The sequence below is a fragment of the Stigmatopora nigra genome, chromosome 8 (assembly GCF_051989575.1).
Source record: "Stigmatopora nigra isolate UIUO_SnigA chromosome 8, RoL_Snig_1.1, whole genome shotgun sequence".
In the NCBI taxonomy this organism is placed as follows: Eukaryota; Metazoa; Chordata; class Actinopteri; order Syngnathiformes; family Syngnathidae; genus Stigmatopora; species Stigmatopora nigra.
The window spans coordinates 6,508,290-6,522,914 of record NC_135515.1 but is presented as its reverse complement, the minus strand read 5'-3'; the positions used below and the strand labels follow the sequence as shown (position 1 = coordinate 6,522,914).

At 39.6% G+C, this 14,625-nt stretch overlaps 2 protein-coding genes across 2 annotated transcripts; one reads left to right on the top strand and one right to left on the bottom strand.

The window, feature by feature from the left end:
- Positions 1 to 625: 625 nt before the first annotated feature.
- Positions 626 to 3,584, bottom strand: LOC144200096 (extracellular calcium-sensing receptor-like). Its single transcript, XM_077721994.1, has 6 exons — positions 3,394 to 3,584; positions 3,033 to 3,324; positions 2,162 to 2,950; positions 1,870 to 2,091; positions 1,674 to 1,797; positions 626 to 1,539 (listed from the first exon to the last, which is right to left on the bottom strand). Exons 1-6 carry the CDS (start codon positions 3,480 to 3,482, stop codon positions 626 to 628), a joined length of 2,430 nt encoding a protein of 809 aa, XP_077578120.1. The 5' UTR covers positions 3,483 to 3,584.
- Positions 3,585 to 7,778: 4,194 nt separating this feature from the next.
- Positions 7,779 to 11,948, top strand: LOC144200644 (extracellular calcium-sensing receptor-like). The gene is made up of 8 exons (XM_077722889.1): positions 7,779 to 8,207; positions 8,326 to 8,433; positions 8,607 to 8,773; positions 8,839 to 9,292; positions 9,647 to 9,877; positions 10,237 to 10,360; positions 10,441 to 10,913; positions 11,495 to 11,948. The coding sequence occupies exons 1-8, from the start codon at positions 8,187 to 8,189 to the stop codon at positions 11,927 to 11,929; spliced, it is 2,013 nt and encodes a 670-aa protein (XP_077579015.1). The 5' UTR covers positions 7,779 to 8,186; the 3' UTR covers positions 11,930 to 11,948.
- Positions 11,949 to 14,625: the final 2,677 nt, after the last annotated feature.

Below are 14,625 nucleotides of genomic sequence, written 5' to 3'. Positions count from 1 at the left end.
GTGGCATAGTGTCGCTGTTGTAGACCGGGCCAGCCAGCCCCGCTGGCACACGACAGGGCTTTATACAGCAAGGAGGGAAAAGTTGCCATGGAAACATTAAGAAACCCCCCCAAAAACAAGTACAACTGTTTGCAATATTCCTTTATTGTCCAAATGACAGAGATGTAATATTGTGCCATTACTTCATTGTGTGTTTATATTGCATGGTATGTTCTATTCAATTACTAAATTGTTGTCAAAACTAATGGTGGCCTTTAGATTAATATGAGTAAACATTTAAAAAGAAAAAAAGGCTATCACAGTAATCATAACATGACACCTGTCATTAACATGAATTAACACTCATGACAGATGTCACTATGTGTCCTAACTCTATTTTTAATCTTAAACCCTAAGACAAGATATTTAAAACAATGTTTTTCATCAAAAGTGACATCATTTTCCAAATGACACCTAATGAAATCTGTCATGAGCATCATTAAATATTCACAACGGGTATTATGTCCTAATTATGAGTCTCATCAAGCTGTCATAAGAAGCATTCATATAAATTATAACCAAAAATGCATTATTGAAAGAGGCTACACACTTACTGTGAATATAGATAAACAGTTGGCACATACTTTCAAAAGGATTTTATTGTACTTTTACTTCTGACAGTCTTCTTAGTGTTTTTCTCCGGTTGCATTACTATAATGTAACATTTAGGAACAAATATGCAAATGAGCAGTCCAAAACTGGAAGCCAATATTGCAAATATCTCTACAGCGACACTGAACTTTCCCGGGGAGCTGACATAGGCTGGAATAAAAGTGATCCACACTGCACAAAATATCAGCATGCTGAATGTGATCAGTTTAGCTTCATTAAAGTTATCAGGCAGCTTGCGTGCCAGAAATGCCAGAATAAAACACAACATAGCCAGGATTCCTATGTAACCTAGTACAGCCCAGAAGCCAACAGCTGAACCTACAGCACACTCCAAGATGATTTTATCTTTAAACTCCTTGAAATTTTTGAAAGGAAATGGTGGAGCAATTACGAGCCAAAGGACACATATGATAATCTGAATGAGAGTGAGTGCCAGAACACTGAGTCTTTGCTGAAGAGGCCCAAACCACTTCATGACATGATTGTGAGGTTTTGTGGAACCAAATGCCATCAACACCACAACAGTTTTCCCCAGTATACAAGAAATACAAAGCACAAAAGTAATGCCAAACGCAGTGTGTCGTAGGAGACAGGACCACTGGGTGGGCTGGCCTATGAATGTCAGAGAGCAAAGAAAGCACAGAGTTAAAGATAGGAGCAGGAGAAAACTCAGTTCTGAGTTGTTGGTCCTGACAATGGGCGTCTTCCTGTATTTGAAGAAAACACAGGCTACGGTGACCGTCAGGCAGCAACCAAATAACGATGCCAAGGTGAGCAGAGTCCCCATAACCTCCTGGTATGACAGAAACTCTGCTTTCTTCTTTGTACAAGTGTCTCTCTTCTCATTTGACCAGAACTCTGGGTGGCATCGCACACATGTGACAGAATCTGAAAAAGGAGGACAAAACTTTTGTAAAGGCTTTTTTTCCCTCAGTTATCTACTCCTTACACTCGCCTGGCTCTTAAAAATAAAATATGGCAGTTGATTGGGACAATTTTCACAGGCCTGTGATAAATCATACCTGTGATGTTGCTGATTTCCCCCTCGGCGCACTTGACGCAGTCATAGCAACAGATTGGCTTTCCTTTCTGCAGAACTTTGCGTGTCCCTGGGTGGCATTTCTCGCTGCAAACCGATACAGGGACCTAGAGGTTTGAAATGAATGAAATCTTTAACCCACGTTTGCAATTTCTTCTAGCGATGATGGATTTATTCACCTTCTGTGAGTTCTGTGCCCAAATCAGAGATCTTTTAAACACTTTTAGCTGTATATCCGCAACGGCGTCATAAAACCCAACTGTGACAAATTTGATTGCCCCATTTGCTGTTGGCTGCCAGTTTATAATTTCATATTTGGCTGGTGGATCCCCATTTTCATTGAAGTGAACCTCATCTCCATCTTTAGTTCTGAATCGAATCTTCTTCACCTGCTGTAAAATCTAAAGTGATATTACATACTTTGTTACGAAGATAATTATGTGATGTAAAAACTCTTGTGTTTAGACTTACTGCAAATGAGTTTAGCTTCATTGTTGTATTACACGTTGTGTTACATCCCAGAATGTCATGAATGGCATGGCCCACGGCATACACAGCTTTATAGACGTTGTTAAAAATCGGCATGAGTGACATATCGGTGAAGCTGTTTTGAACATTGCTGAGGTCTTCAAAACCACTGCACTGAATCTCAGCTGATGATTTTGTCCCATCAAGATTACAGTTGAATAACGTCTCATAGAATTGCCTGAAAGTGTCATCACCTGATGAATTCAGGTGTTTCACGTCCAACATGAACTCCCTCATGCCGCTGACATGTACTTTGGGAATGGATAGCCCAATGGCTCCGTTAAGGATGTGTTTTCTATCCATAACTGCTGTGTGGGAATCAAAAATCCAAGACTCTGTGCCAACCCATTGATAGCCGGTCAAGTTATGATAAGACAGTTGGTGTATTAACACATCCAGGTCCAAGTGAGAGAGGAAGGTAACAATTACTTTTGATGTGGAAGCCTTAATAACATCAATTATATTTTGTATTTTGTCTGGTGGATCTGTCCTAAAGAAAGAAACCGAGTACTCAAGACAAATACCAAGTTCTTGGGCATTTTCTATGAATGTGGCCATTCCGTTATTGCCATAATCATCATTGGTTCTGATTGCTCCTACCCAGGTCCACCCAAAGTACTTGACCAGCTGGGCTAGAGCTCTACTCTGGTAATAATCACTGGGTATTGTTCTGAGAAATGATGGGTATTTGACTTTATCACTGAGACAAGCACAAGTGGCAAAGTGGCTGATCTGCAAGAAAGATGGAAGGCATTATTGACAACATTTTCAGTACTTTAGTACATATAATTCATTTTGTTCATTTCCTACTCACCAGAGGGATGTGAAAAGGTCCAACGACAGTGGCTATAGCCATGCAAGGAGAGGACGACGTCTCTCCCACAATGCCCTGCACTTGGGCTGGTCTTGTGCAAAGCTCTTCCATCGGACCCTCTGTATCCCCGCTGGTCAAAGCCAAAGCAACCTTCACTCCTCTAGCAATAGAGCCACAAGAATCATAGATTTTGTATCCGAGAGAAAGGCCGGGCAACAGCTCGGTGTGGTTATTGATCTCCTCGATTGCAAAGATCATAGCCTGGGCAAACTGGAACCCTCTAAAATTCAAACTGGGACAAACAGTTGAATGAAGCAGAATTTTAAGAAATGTAACATTTAAACCAAGCTAAAAAGTTTACCTGGTGCACTCTAGTAGTTGTGGCTTTTGCTCGTAGCTATCTTGACGGTCTTTCCAGCTGCGATGTAGAGAAAAAATCCCCCCCAACATGATATCCCCATCCTTATACAGCTGAGGTCTCTCCAGGTCTTCTATACGCCTGCAGATTGGCTGCTTGGCCCAGGAGAAAGAGACGACTAGGATAAAATGTAGTATTGCCCACCCCTGCTCTGTCCACCTGTGTGTTGGTGACATGATATCTGAGCATGAAGCTAAACCACAAAGTGACATGACACACAGACCATTATTTGGATTAAAGAGCACATGTTGGTTTTTATACTCGTTAAAGCTGACCCATGAGGTGTAGAAGGAGGGGGGCACTGAAAAATCTGGCATGGTCCCTTGACAATATAGTATATTTTTTTAATGACCGTTACTCAAGAAAGTCACCTTGAACTTGAAGTATCTTGGCGGATTCAAGTGGATAAAGGTGAAATTAGGATCTCATATCTGGATTGTGGAAATGTATATGTTTCTAACAGTGAGACACTGTAACACAAAGGGAATCAAATTCCTAGATCTCTCAGAGCATGGATTTGAAGGTGAGATGATTATGATAACCAATATGTTGACCTTATTTGTAAAGATGAAGGTAACCCCCACTTTGATTTTGTGTGGGCAGTCTGGGTTCAACTCCCACGAAGTGGAAATGTGATTGTGAGCATAAATGGTGGTCTGTTTGTGGCTGGAAATCTATTTCTGTGATTGGCTGAGATAGGCTCCATTACCCCCTGTAACCCTTGTGAAGATAATGAATGAATTAACGAATGAGACGAATATTAAAAATTGAATAGATTATCATCAGAACAGGCAAGAAAGTGTTACACAATATTATGGAGTACAATTCGCTCAATTCAAACTGACAGCATAAGCCATTCAAAATGACAAATACTGTGATTTTCTTCCCACCCGCCATCCATTCAGTAAAACATACACATCTTGGCACATTTAAATCCATTTGTCCTTAAATTTGTCATTTCTGTCTCATTAACTTGAAACAATTCTGCATCCGAAAAGAGGATTAAAGTTCCCCTTGTGACTGATGGTCAAAATAAACACTTCTATGCACATGATTAAGCAGAGCACTGGTCCGTGTGATCTTTAATTTGCTGTTATTGTTATTTTCCAATGAAGGGGATGTGTAACAATTAGCTGATGTACCTCTCAGGACTTGTTTTAATTAAACAAGTGGATGTTTGTGTGTTTCCCTGTGAAGTGAGTGGATCAAACACACAGGGGTGCTCTTTAGAAGGATGTAATTGAGGTCTGATGCCTTTGGGCATGACCTGGACTTGCACCTGAGACACACAAAGGCTAACAAGTTAAAATGTCCCTCTGGAGTGTGTTGTCTCTTACTTTCTGCTGTCACAACGTGCTGTTGACACCGTTGTCACATGAACTCCTTGGGGTGTCTTGTGATACACAAGAAACCATTAAATTGTCACTTGAATTTGACCTTGATGTTGAAATCCAAAAATGGAGGTTGACCTTTCATCTCAGCGTTTTGATCCAGCTCACCATTGGCCTAAAAGCTTTGACTTGCTTTAGCACCGTTAAAGCGTGTAGCTTATTGGAAAATGGTAACCTCCAGACTAAGTTTACGTATTTGAAATTGTTAAATGAGGTCTGTGAGTGAGTAACTGAGTAAAGTAGTAATCATATGTCAGTCAGGTCCATAAATGTTGGGATAGTGACACAAGTCTTTTCTTATTTTTATATTCAGGGCAAATAATGAATAGATGCATTGATTTTTAATACACACATGCAGAGACACAGGTTCAATTCATACCCAGCATGGACTGTCGTGCCATCTTCTGGCTATGTCATGCAAAGACTCATTCAAAAACATCCTCAGGTGTGGCAGTTAATAAAAATATACACATGAATGCACATAGATACATTATACCATTTGAAAACTGCAGCCTTATTGAATTGAGGTAAGAAGTGCACTAATTGAATTTATGTGAATAGAAATATGGAGATTATGAAATAGGTGGACCATTAAATAATGAAATATAAGAGCACTTCAAATTTAGACTTACATGAGGCACCATAAGCAGAAAGGATGTCATTTGCAGAAAATGAACAATAGTATAAATATTATATTGTTATTTACTACAGAAATTATTTATATGGTTATTTAATTCTTTACTGAGCCTTAAAATAATTAGTAATATAATTCAAAATAGTTGTGTAAATCACAGATTTCAGGACATATGATAGTATATTTATTATTTACTTTGATTTTATTCAAGTTTGTTCAATTCACTTAATATGTATTAAATTTAATGTTCTTAACGCTTTTTTGTATGATAAACAAACTCAAATTTCAAACACATTTGAACTGTAAGTCTTTCTTATTTTCTCAACAATATATCAAATATCTATGGCTATGCCAGACTACTTCGATGGCCTTCACGTTGATTTGTATTTTCACTGATTTGTATATATATTGTGTTATCAAAAGGTCAGCCCATTAAGTTGTTTTGAAAGAGCCCTGCACACTTCCAATTAAAGCTTAAATGAATTCCTTTTCCCCATGGCACCTGATGACCACATGTCTCTCAGGCAGCCTTGGGCTTAGATGTCATCAGTCTTACTGGAAACTCTGGCTTGTCATTGCTTGCCTGTCAGCCTGCTGGGAATCAAGACAGAGGATGACGGCATCACTGAAAAGACACAATAACACATTTAAGTGCATCCCAAGTCTACTTTGCAATCTCTACCTGCAGTTTATTAGTGCTGCTGACTAGTTGATTAAAATGAAAAACAGTATCAGTCCCCCAGCTGTCGGCCCAAGTTAGATGTGAAATAATATTGTTTCATTAATACCATGAACATTGTGTTTTTACAAAAGACGTATATGTTTGGCAACCATTCATAAATTCTCAATGCAAAATACACAATTCACTGTATTACTTTAAAGGAGCCCCAATTTATGAAGGATTTTAGTCAGATATTTCCTAATAATTGCTTTACACACATTAAAATTCCCTCATACATAACTAAATCGCATGTTTTATACTGAAATGCTTAAAACATGATCCTAAAATGCTTATTTACATAATTTTCAACTGAAATAATTTCAAAGGATGGACTGTGATACATAATTTAACTGTAAGAGAGCACTTAACTTTAGTTTTTAGGAAATGTGACCTGAAGAAGTACAAAAATGTGGAATACAAAACTGTCTTTGCCAGACTCACTTTTAGAACCTGAAGTTCTACAATGCAACACAATTAACTGCTCATTAATTCCACGTTACTAGATTTTTTTTGTTAACAGTAATGGGATTGAAAAGTCAAAGAGATAATGCAATAAAAGTTAGGTGTTATGACAAAATAATGAAGTGCTCAACCAGAAAACTGTATCTATTTATCTTTATGGCATTTGCCTCATTATGCATGTGTGTGTATGTGTTTAGCCATCTGTCTCTTGCTATCACTGAAGGTTGACTTAGGCCCAATCAGGCGTAATACGATGACCTGACAGTTAATGTCTTGTCTCCATTTGGGCCAAGTGCTTCCTTGTTATAGTTGTATTTACATGGAAAGCAGGTTTCCGTTTCCATTGATTTGCCGGCTCTAGGGAAATCAGTTCAATTTGAGAACAATGTTATGTGACAGGATGCATGAACAGTGTAGGTTTGAAGCTATAAAGCTTTGCGGTTAAGCCGCAGGGTGCTCACACTGCTGCAATGAAGAATCGTGAAAGGTTTCTACCTAGAAATTAGAAAGGAGTACAGTCATTTGCTTTTAAAGATGATTAAGAGTGATGTTGACATGCTTTGGAGGAAAGAACTGGTTGTGTGGAGCGTCCTCTGGGTGGTCATGGTGGTCCCCCACAATTCCCACCAAGATCCTAACCAACAGTGTGTCGTCATTCCGGGTTCTAGGAGCTTGCCAGTGCTGGAGAGAAAAGGGGACATCGTCCTAGGGGGTCTTTTCTCTCTTCATGATACGGTGGTGGAGCCAAATCTGACCTTCACATCCAAGCCCCCATCCACGCAATGCACCAGGTAATCCTTTTTTAGGCAAGAAATAACAAATGATTGGTTTAATTTTGTGTCATTTTCCAACAGATTTAACTTCCGGACATTCCGCTGGATGCAGACAATGATCTTTGCTATTGAGGAGATCAATAGGGAGGGCAAACTCCTTCCTAACATCTCTCTGGGATATAAGATATATGATTCTTGTAGCACCCCTCATCAGGCTCTCAAGGCTGCCATGGAACTCATGAGCAGTGAGAAGTATCCCATGGCTGAAGGGGGGGTGCAGGGTGAAAACATTTGTAAGGGGAGAGTATCTGCCGTTATAGGGGATGGAGGATCTACCCAGTCTTTGGTTGTGGCCCGCTTTTTGGGTGTCTTCCATGTGCCACAGGTAGGAGGCTAATGCTCAGTTCTGTATACGTATGTCATTATTAAGTGTTCTAACCTTAACAAAATTGGCTAAACTTTGACCCAGATGCATTTGAAATTTGTCAACTTTCCATCAAAAGTGACCTAACTTACTGAAAGACACTTATGACAATTTTCATGAGCATTACTTTATATTCAAGTGACAGGTGTCATAGTTATGACGCCTGAATTCTCATGCATTGTTGAGATAAGCATTCAACTAAGGGTTATTTATTAGATGGTCAATATATACATAGAGTTGATGATTTGTAGTTTGTTTCATCTAGGTGAGTTACTTTTCTAGTTGTGCTTGTCTGAGTGACAAAAAGGAGTTTCCTGCTTTCCTAAGGACCATGCCCAGTGATTTCTTCCAGGTGAGTTCCCTTTTTTTTAGACATTATGCATCAATTAAATTGTTCAACCATTTTGGGTGATGTCCACACAGGAGGATCTAATCCAGGGCTTTGTGCTCATTGTGTGCTGTGTATTTAGGTTGATGCACTTGTCCAACTGGTCAAACATTTTGGCTGGACTTGGGTGGGCGTGATTTCAGGCGATGATGCGTACGGCATAAATGGTGCAAACATTTTTGCTCATCACGTAAGAAACATGATGATTTTTTGTTCCTTTCTCAAACTGAGATATGGATTTTCCAGATTATAAATTGTACTTTCATTTCATTTTTAGCTGGGCCATAGACTTATACTCAAGTGTGACCTGTCTTCTGTTATGTTCACTCTGACTGTTTATGTATACTGTCTTGTATGTCTCAGGTTCGAAAATTAGGCGCATGTGTGGCTCTCCATGAAGTCATCCCTAAGAACCGAGCCCAGAAGGCCATTTCAGCCATCATTTCTAATATCCGCTCCTCTGGGGCACGGGTGGTCCTGGTGTTTGCCGTGGAACAGGATGCAGCGGCGCTCTTTGACGAAGTTCTCAGGTGGAATGAATTTTCTATTTTTCAATCACCCGCAGAAAGCCATTGTCAGAAATATCATTTCACAGGGAGGGTCTCAATGGAATCCAGTGGCTGGCCAGCGAGGCTTGGAGTACAGCAGCTGTTCTGTCCACACCCAAAAAGTACCACGCTGTCCTCCAGGGTTCCATGGGCTTCGCCATCCGTCGAGTGCACATTCCAGGCCTGCGTGACTTTCTGCTACGCCTGAATCCGGCTAGCCCCGGTGCTGACAATGACCCTTTTCTGATATCGTTTTGGGAAGAGGTTTTCCAATGCAGCCTTAGAGAGGGAGGTGTTCAGCCATCATGCACTGGAGAGGAAGATCTGAAAAATGTGGAAAATATCTACTCGGATGTGTCCCAACTGAGGATCTCCTACAATGTTTATAAAGCGGTGTACGCTATTGTCTATGCGCTGAGAAGCATGGGAGGCTGTGACGATGGGAAAGGACCTTTTGCTCTACAAGCGTGTCCAGATAAACATGGGATACTGCCATGGCAGGTATTGTTACCGACGAAAAAAGTGTGGATTGTATGTCTTTCAGGTCAAATTTCAGGAACTAGAATCTTTCAAGGTGGACCTAATTGATCATTTTGAATGCACGTATGCATTTTTGTATAATCTAAAATGAAATTAGACCAAAGACCAAAATGGCTAAAATATTTACTGGTTCATTTAGAACTGGTGCCTGTAAAATTTAAGATCAGATCAGTAGTGTTTTCCAAACAGGATTTTCACTGGAAAAAGACTAATTAAGTTCTCAAACTTTTTAGTTCATTCTGAAATTTCACCTGAAAGTTGAGTGGTAAAATTAAACTGACAAAGCACTTTTTCTCTTCACTTCTCCATTTTTAGCTGCTCCATTACATTAAACAAGTGGAGTACTTCACCTCCTTTGGGGATGAAATCGCATTTGACAGAAACGGTGACCCGGCGGCCATGTACGACCTGGTCAATTGGCAGCTGACACCAAGCGAGGGGATAAAGTTCGTCACCATCGGGAAGTTTGACGAGAGTGTCTCCAACAGACAACAGACCTTCCAAATCCAGACCGCGGATGTGGTGTGGAATGGCAACCAGACCCAAGTAATACGTTCATTAAAATATTGCAAGACATTTCATGACAAGATAAATAAATATATACTTTTTCCCCCTCTGAAAACAAGATGTGTGCTAAATTAAGCAAAGCGAGTGTCATCCCTAAAGTATTTTACAAAATCGGTGGCAGGTCATCATCTGGTCTGAGGCCTTTTTCTCATGTTAGTAATACTTTAAGCAGAAATACTCTGCTTATTTATTCATTTAGTCAGGACATGTGTCTTAACTCATGACCCGTAAATATGCAATTCCTTCAATAACCCATGATTTGTATACTTACTATAGTATCTATATCATTCTGAGTCTGTATAGGAACCAGTGCAGTTTGTGTTGCCCTTGTTGCGCAGGTCCCACTTTCAGTATGCAGCAGCATTTGCCCGCCAGGCACCCGCAAGGCCATCCGACCTAACTTCCCTATCTGCTGCCATGATTGCGTGGTTTGTACAGCAGGGGAGATTAGCAATCAGACCGGTGAGGGAACTAACTCTTGCTACTACAAGACCTTCAGGTGAGATAGCCGATGCCTTTTTTTTCTTTTTCACCCTTTCTAGATGCAATAGAGTGTGTACGTTGCCTGCCGGAGTTCTGGTCCAACGAAAAGAGGACGGCGTGCATCCCCAAACAGGTGGAGTTCCTGTCGTTCAGCGACACCATGGGCATCACGCTGATGGCGATATCCCTCATGGGCTGCTTCTGCACCTGCGCCGTGGTTTTTGTCTTCTCCTACCACAGGAGCACGCCCGTGGTCAAGGCCAACAACTCCAGGCTGAGCTTCCTGCTGCTTTTCTCCTTAACTTTGTGTTTCCTGTGCTCACTCACCTTCATCGGTCGACCCTCCCAGTGGTCGTGCATGCTGCGCCGCACGGCATTCGGCATCACCTTTGTACTCTGCATCTCTTGCATCTTGGGGAAGACTATTGTTGTGTTGATGGCGTTTAAGGCTTCACTTCCTGGGAGTCAGGTTATGAAGTGGTTTGGGCCTACTCAGCAAAAAGTCATCATTAGCCTTTGCACACTAGTACAGGTAAGCATAACTCAAGATATACTTTGATAGTTGCTGTTTTTGTATTTATTTTTTTGCTAAAACTGAATGAAGTGGTGCATAAAAATACAATATTTAAGTACAAGCAATGTAAAAAAAATCTTGTTTTAAAAAGAAAATATAGAGGATAAACGGTATGTCATTTGAATAAATAGATTAATTACGGTATGTCAATGTTTACCACAGTTAGGACCACTTTGTTTTCAATTTTATATTATATTATAAATTAATAATACTATGCGTGCTTAGACCATGAATTACCCCATCACAGACATGCCAACGGTGTTTTTTAATTAATATCTGTCATTATATTGTGGCCCTGATGTTAGAAAACAATGAACTAAATTCATTTTTATTCATGCAGCACATCAGAAAACATCACAATAATCACTGTTAATTATATTACGGACCAAAAAAAATAAGCATTAACTTTCTGAAAACAGATGGCAGGATAAGCCATGATGAATATGAATGAAACGATGGTTTATTTGTTGTGTAGATAATTCATTTAAAATCTGAACAAAACAACAATCCAATATCTGTGTGTTTTTATCTACTCACAGGTGCTCATTTGCACAGTGTGGCTGACCGTGGCCCCCCCGACCCCTCGCAAGTTAATACCCCGCGAGAGCGCCATTGTTATTCTGCTATGTGACGAGGGCTCGCCAGTGGCCTTCGGTTTGGTTCTGGGATATATCGGCCTGTTGGCATGCCTCTGCCTCCTCTTGGCCTTCCTGGCTCGCAAGCTTCCGGATAATTTCAACGAGGCGCGCCTGATCACATTCAGTATGCTGATATTCTGCGCAGTGTGGGTGGCCTTTGTCCCAGCGTACATTAGCTCCCCTGGAAAGTACTCCACGGTGACGGAGGTGTTTGCCATTCTTGCATCCAGCTATGGCCTGCTAGGATGCATCTTTGCACCAAAGTGCTACTTAATTCTTTTTAGGCCCCAAAAGAACACCAGGAAACATATTATGTCCAGAATGGACAAGTTTTAGCAAATTTCATATTTTACAATTAAGGAGAGACTGAATGGTACATAATATAATATTTTATTGACATACATTGATGAAGTTTGTGGCAAATTTGATATATTTTGCATTTTTGTGTAGTATTGTCTCCATCTATGTCCATATAAATGTATAAATGCGCACACATTTTTGCTCAAAGATCTACTTTTAAATACCCAAACACCCGTGATGTATACTTTGTTGTTGTGGTTAGAATTGAGCTTTTTGTTCCACAGACACTTTAACCAATGGGCTTTGTGCTGAAATGAGAAGCACCTGACTGCAATCCACTGATTTCACTTGTAACATACCACATTTGTGCAAAGGTATCCCACATGACTTGGTATTTTTTTGCAGTCATTAGCAAATGTTATCAAACATCTGTCTCAGCTTTGCAATTTTCCCTGGAAACTACTCTTGCAGGACCAGATCACCTTTCACACGACAAAGTTCAGGATTTACAGTTTAGATGAACCCTCCATTTTGCTTTATGGCTCAGAAACATAGCCATTTAACAAGACTCTTGCTGCTAGACTACACGGCCATGACAGCAGGGCTTTCAGAACTATCAAAAACATCAGGGGATTCCAGTGGGTCTCCAATGAAGCGCTCAAAGCCCACACCTGCCAACCCATGGCCAGATGGCCACGCAGCTCTATGCACTTCTACTGGATCCGTCATGTCATCCACCTTTCTTCTGAGCGACCCACACAGGACATTTTGCCATTTGACTTGGTTGGAGATGACCACAAAGCAGCCCCCACACCTCATCATGGCAAAATATATGCCATTTTGGTGGTAATGTGGTAAAACTGGATCTAGAGCCGGCAGGAAAATGTTGGGGATTTTCCTCTGTGTATGACTTGGTTTGAATTGTAAATACAAGTACGAAGGATATGTATCCGGACATCAACAGCTGATTAAAGCGGGGATTCTCACATCTCAGCCATTTATGCACATTCAACTGTCTACAAAAGACCACCGAAATGTGAGCCAAAGCCAGCTGTTGCTGTATGGATGGAGAATGCTATGGAGGGAGATGGATCAAGGGCAACTTCATTATTTAGAATGCTAGAAACTGAAATGGTGGAAAAACACAGGAGGACATTGAAGAATGCTGAAGACAGCTCTGTGAGTACCAAACTATTTTCTGTTATTTGTTTGAGTCACTTTTGGAGGAAAAAATGTTTTCCAGCATTTATAATATACTAACACATTAGTTTAAAAAAACATGAACATGTAGATGTAAAATCCTTCTCTTTCTTTGTGGTCTTTAATTATAACAATATGTCCCCTTTATTTTTCTTGTTTACATTATCACCACCAGGTGACAGCAGCACGCAACATTGCCATCAGCCACACAAACATCTTGAAAATAGTGTTGTAAAAAAATCTTCTATCTGAAAGGTATTGTTGAAAAAAAATGATTTATTATGCAAAATTATTTTTTCCAACCATCTTTACGTGGCAAATATACGATATGTTACACATTATACTCCAAAAACTCACAACCACAATGAAAAAACACATTATTAATACAATACGTATAATCATTTGACATAAGTATAAAAAAACTATTGTGCCACAGATTAAATTACAAAACATATTATTATTATGTATTTTGAAGTAGTATTTAATCTTCAAAACACCACGTATGCCTTTATAATGGTGTAAATGGTATTTTCTGAATGTATATTTGGACTTCCTACATTGACAGAACATCAATTATATCCCAGATTAAATATTCACAGTCGTATTTGTGTTGCCAATAAACAAAGAGAATACTCTTAGGTCATTTTACCTGCTGTAGCTACATAAGACAAGTATTGATTACCCAGAAGGAAATGATTATTCATGCTCCTGTGGTTGATTTGGAGAAGGCGATTTAACAAGGGATATTTGTTGATCTTATTGACATTTTTGTCAACCAAGTTTTAAGCATTTTTCTTTAATTGGCACTGACTGCTTAGATAGTTTTATTCTTTTAATTGTCACACACCACAATGTGTTAATTGTTGGTTTTATTTGGTATGATATAACACATTACATGGCATTTGAACGTGTGTGGAACCCTAATTGCTTTTGAAGATTCTTTCTTGGCATTTTTAGTGGAATATTCAACATTTCTATCACTTTTTTTGTCCAACTCTAACGTGCTGTTGCACTGTACACATTTTTCATACAAATATTTCATATTTTCACCTTTTTTTTCCATTGAAAACCGCTAATTAACTGAAAAATGTCCCATTTTAATCAATATTAATACAATTGTTGATATAGTCTCTATCATCTTCCAAATATGTGCTTACCATCACAATTATTGTATTATTATCATTCCATTTTTGCTCTATACCCAAAAGGTTAATGCAATTGTTTCTTTATCTAGTACTTCTTCATCTATAATGAACGTGACGACGTTACATTGGTTGTTGAAGCATCTCACATGGATGTGATTGTGCGTGTGCAATTAGCAGGCAGTATTGATTATGGAGGCCAATTAGGAGGAAAGCCAGAAGTAAGACAAGCCAGAGAAGGGAGGTGAAAGCTGGCATTTCTACAAAAGACAAGTGTTTGCCCAATTATGCCATGCACACACTCCTTCTCGCATTCCTATTCCCTTTCTTGCCTTTTCTTGCCTTTTCTTCCCCATTTCCTTGTTTTTATTCACGTATAAGCCCTTTAAA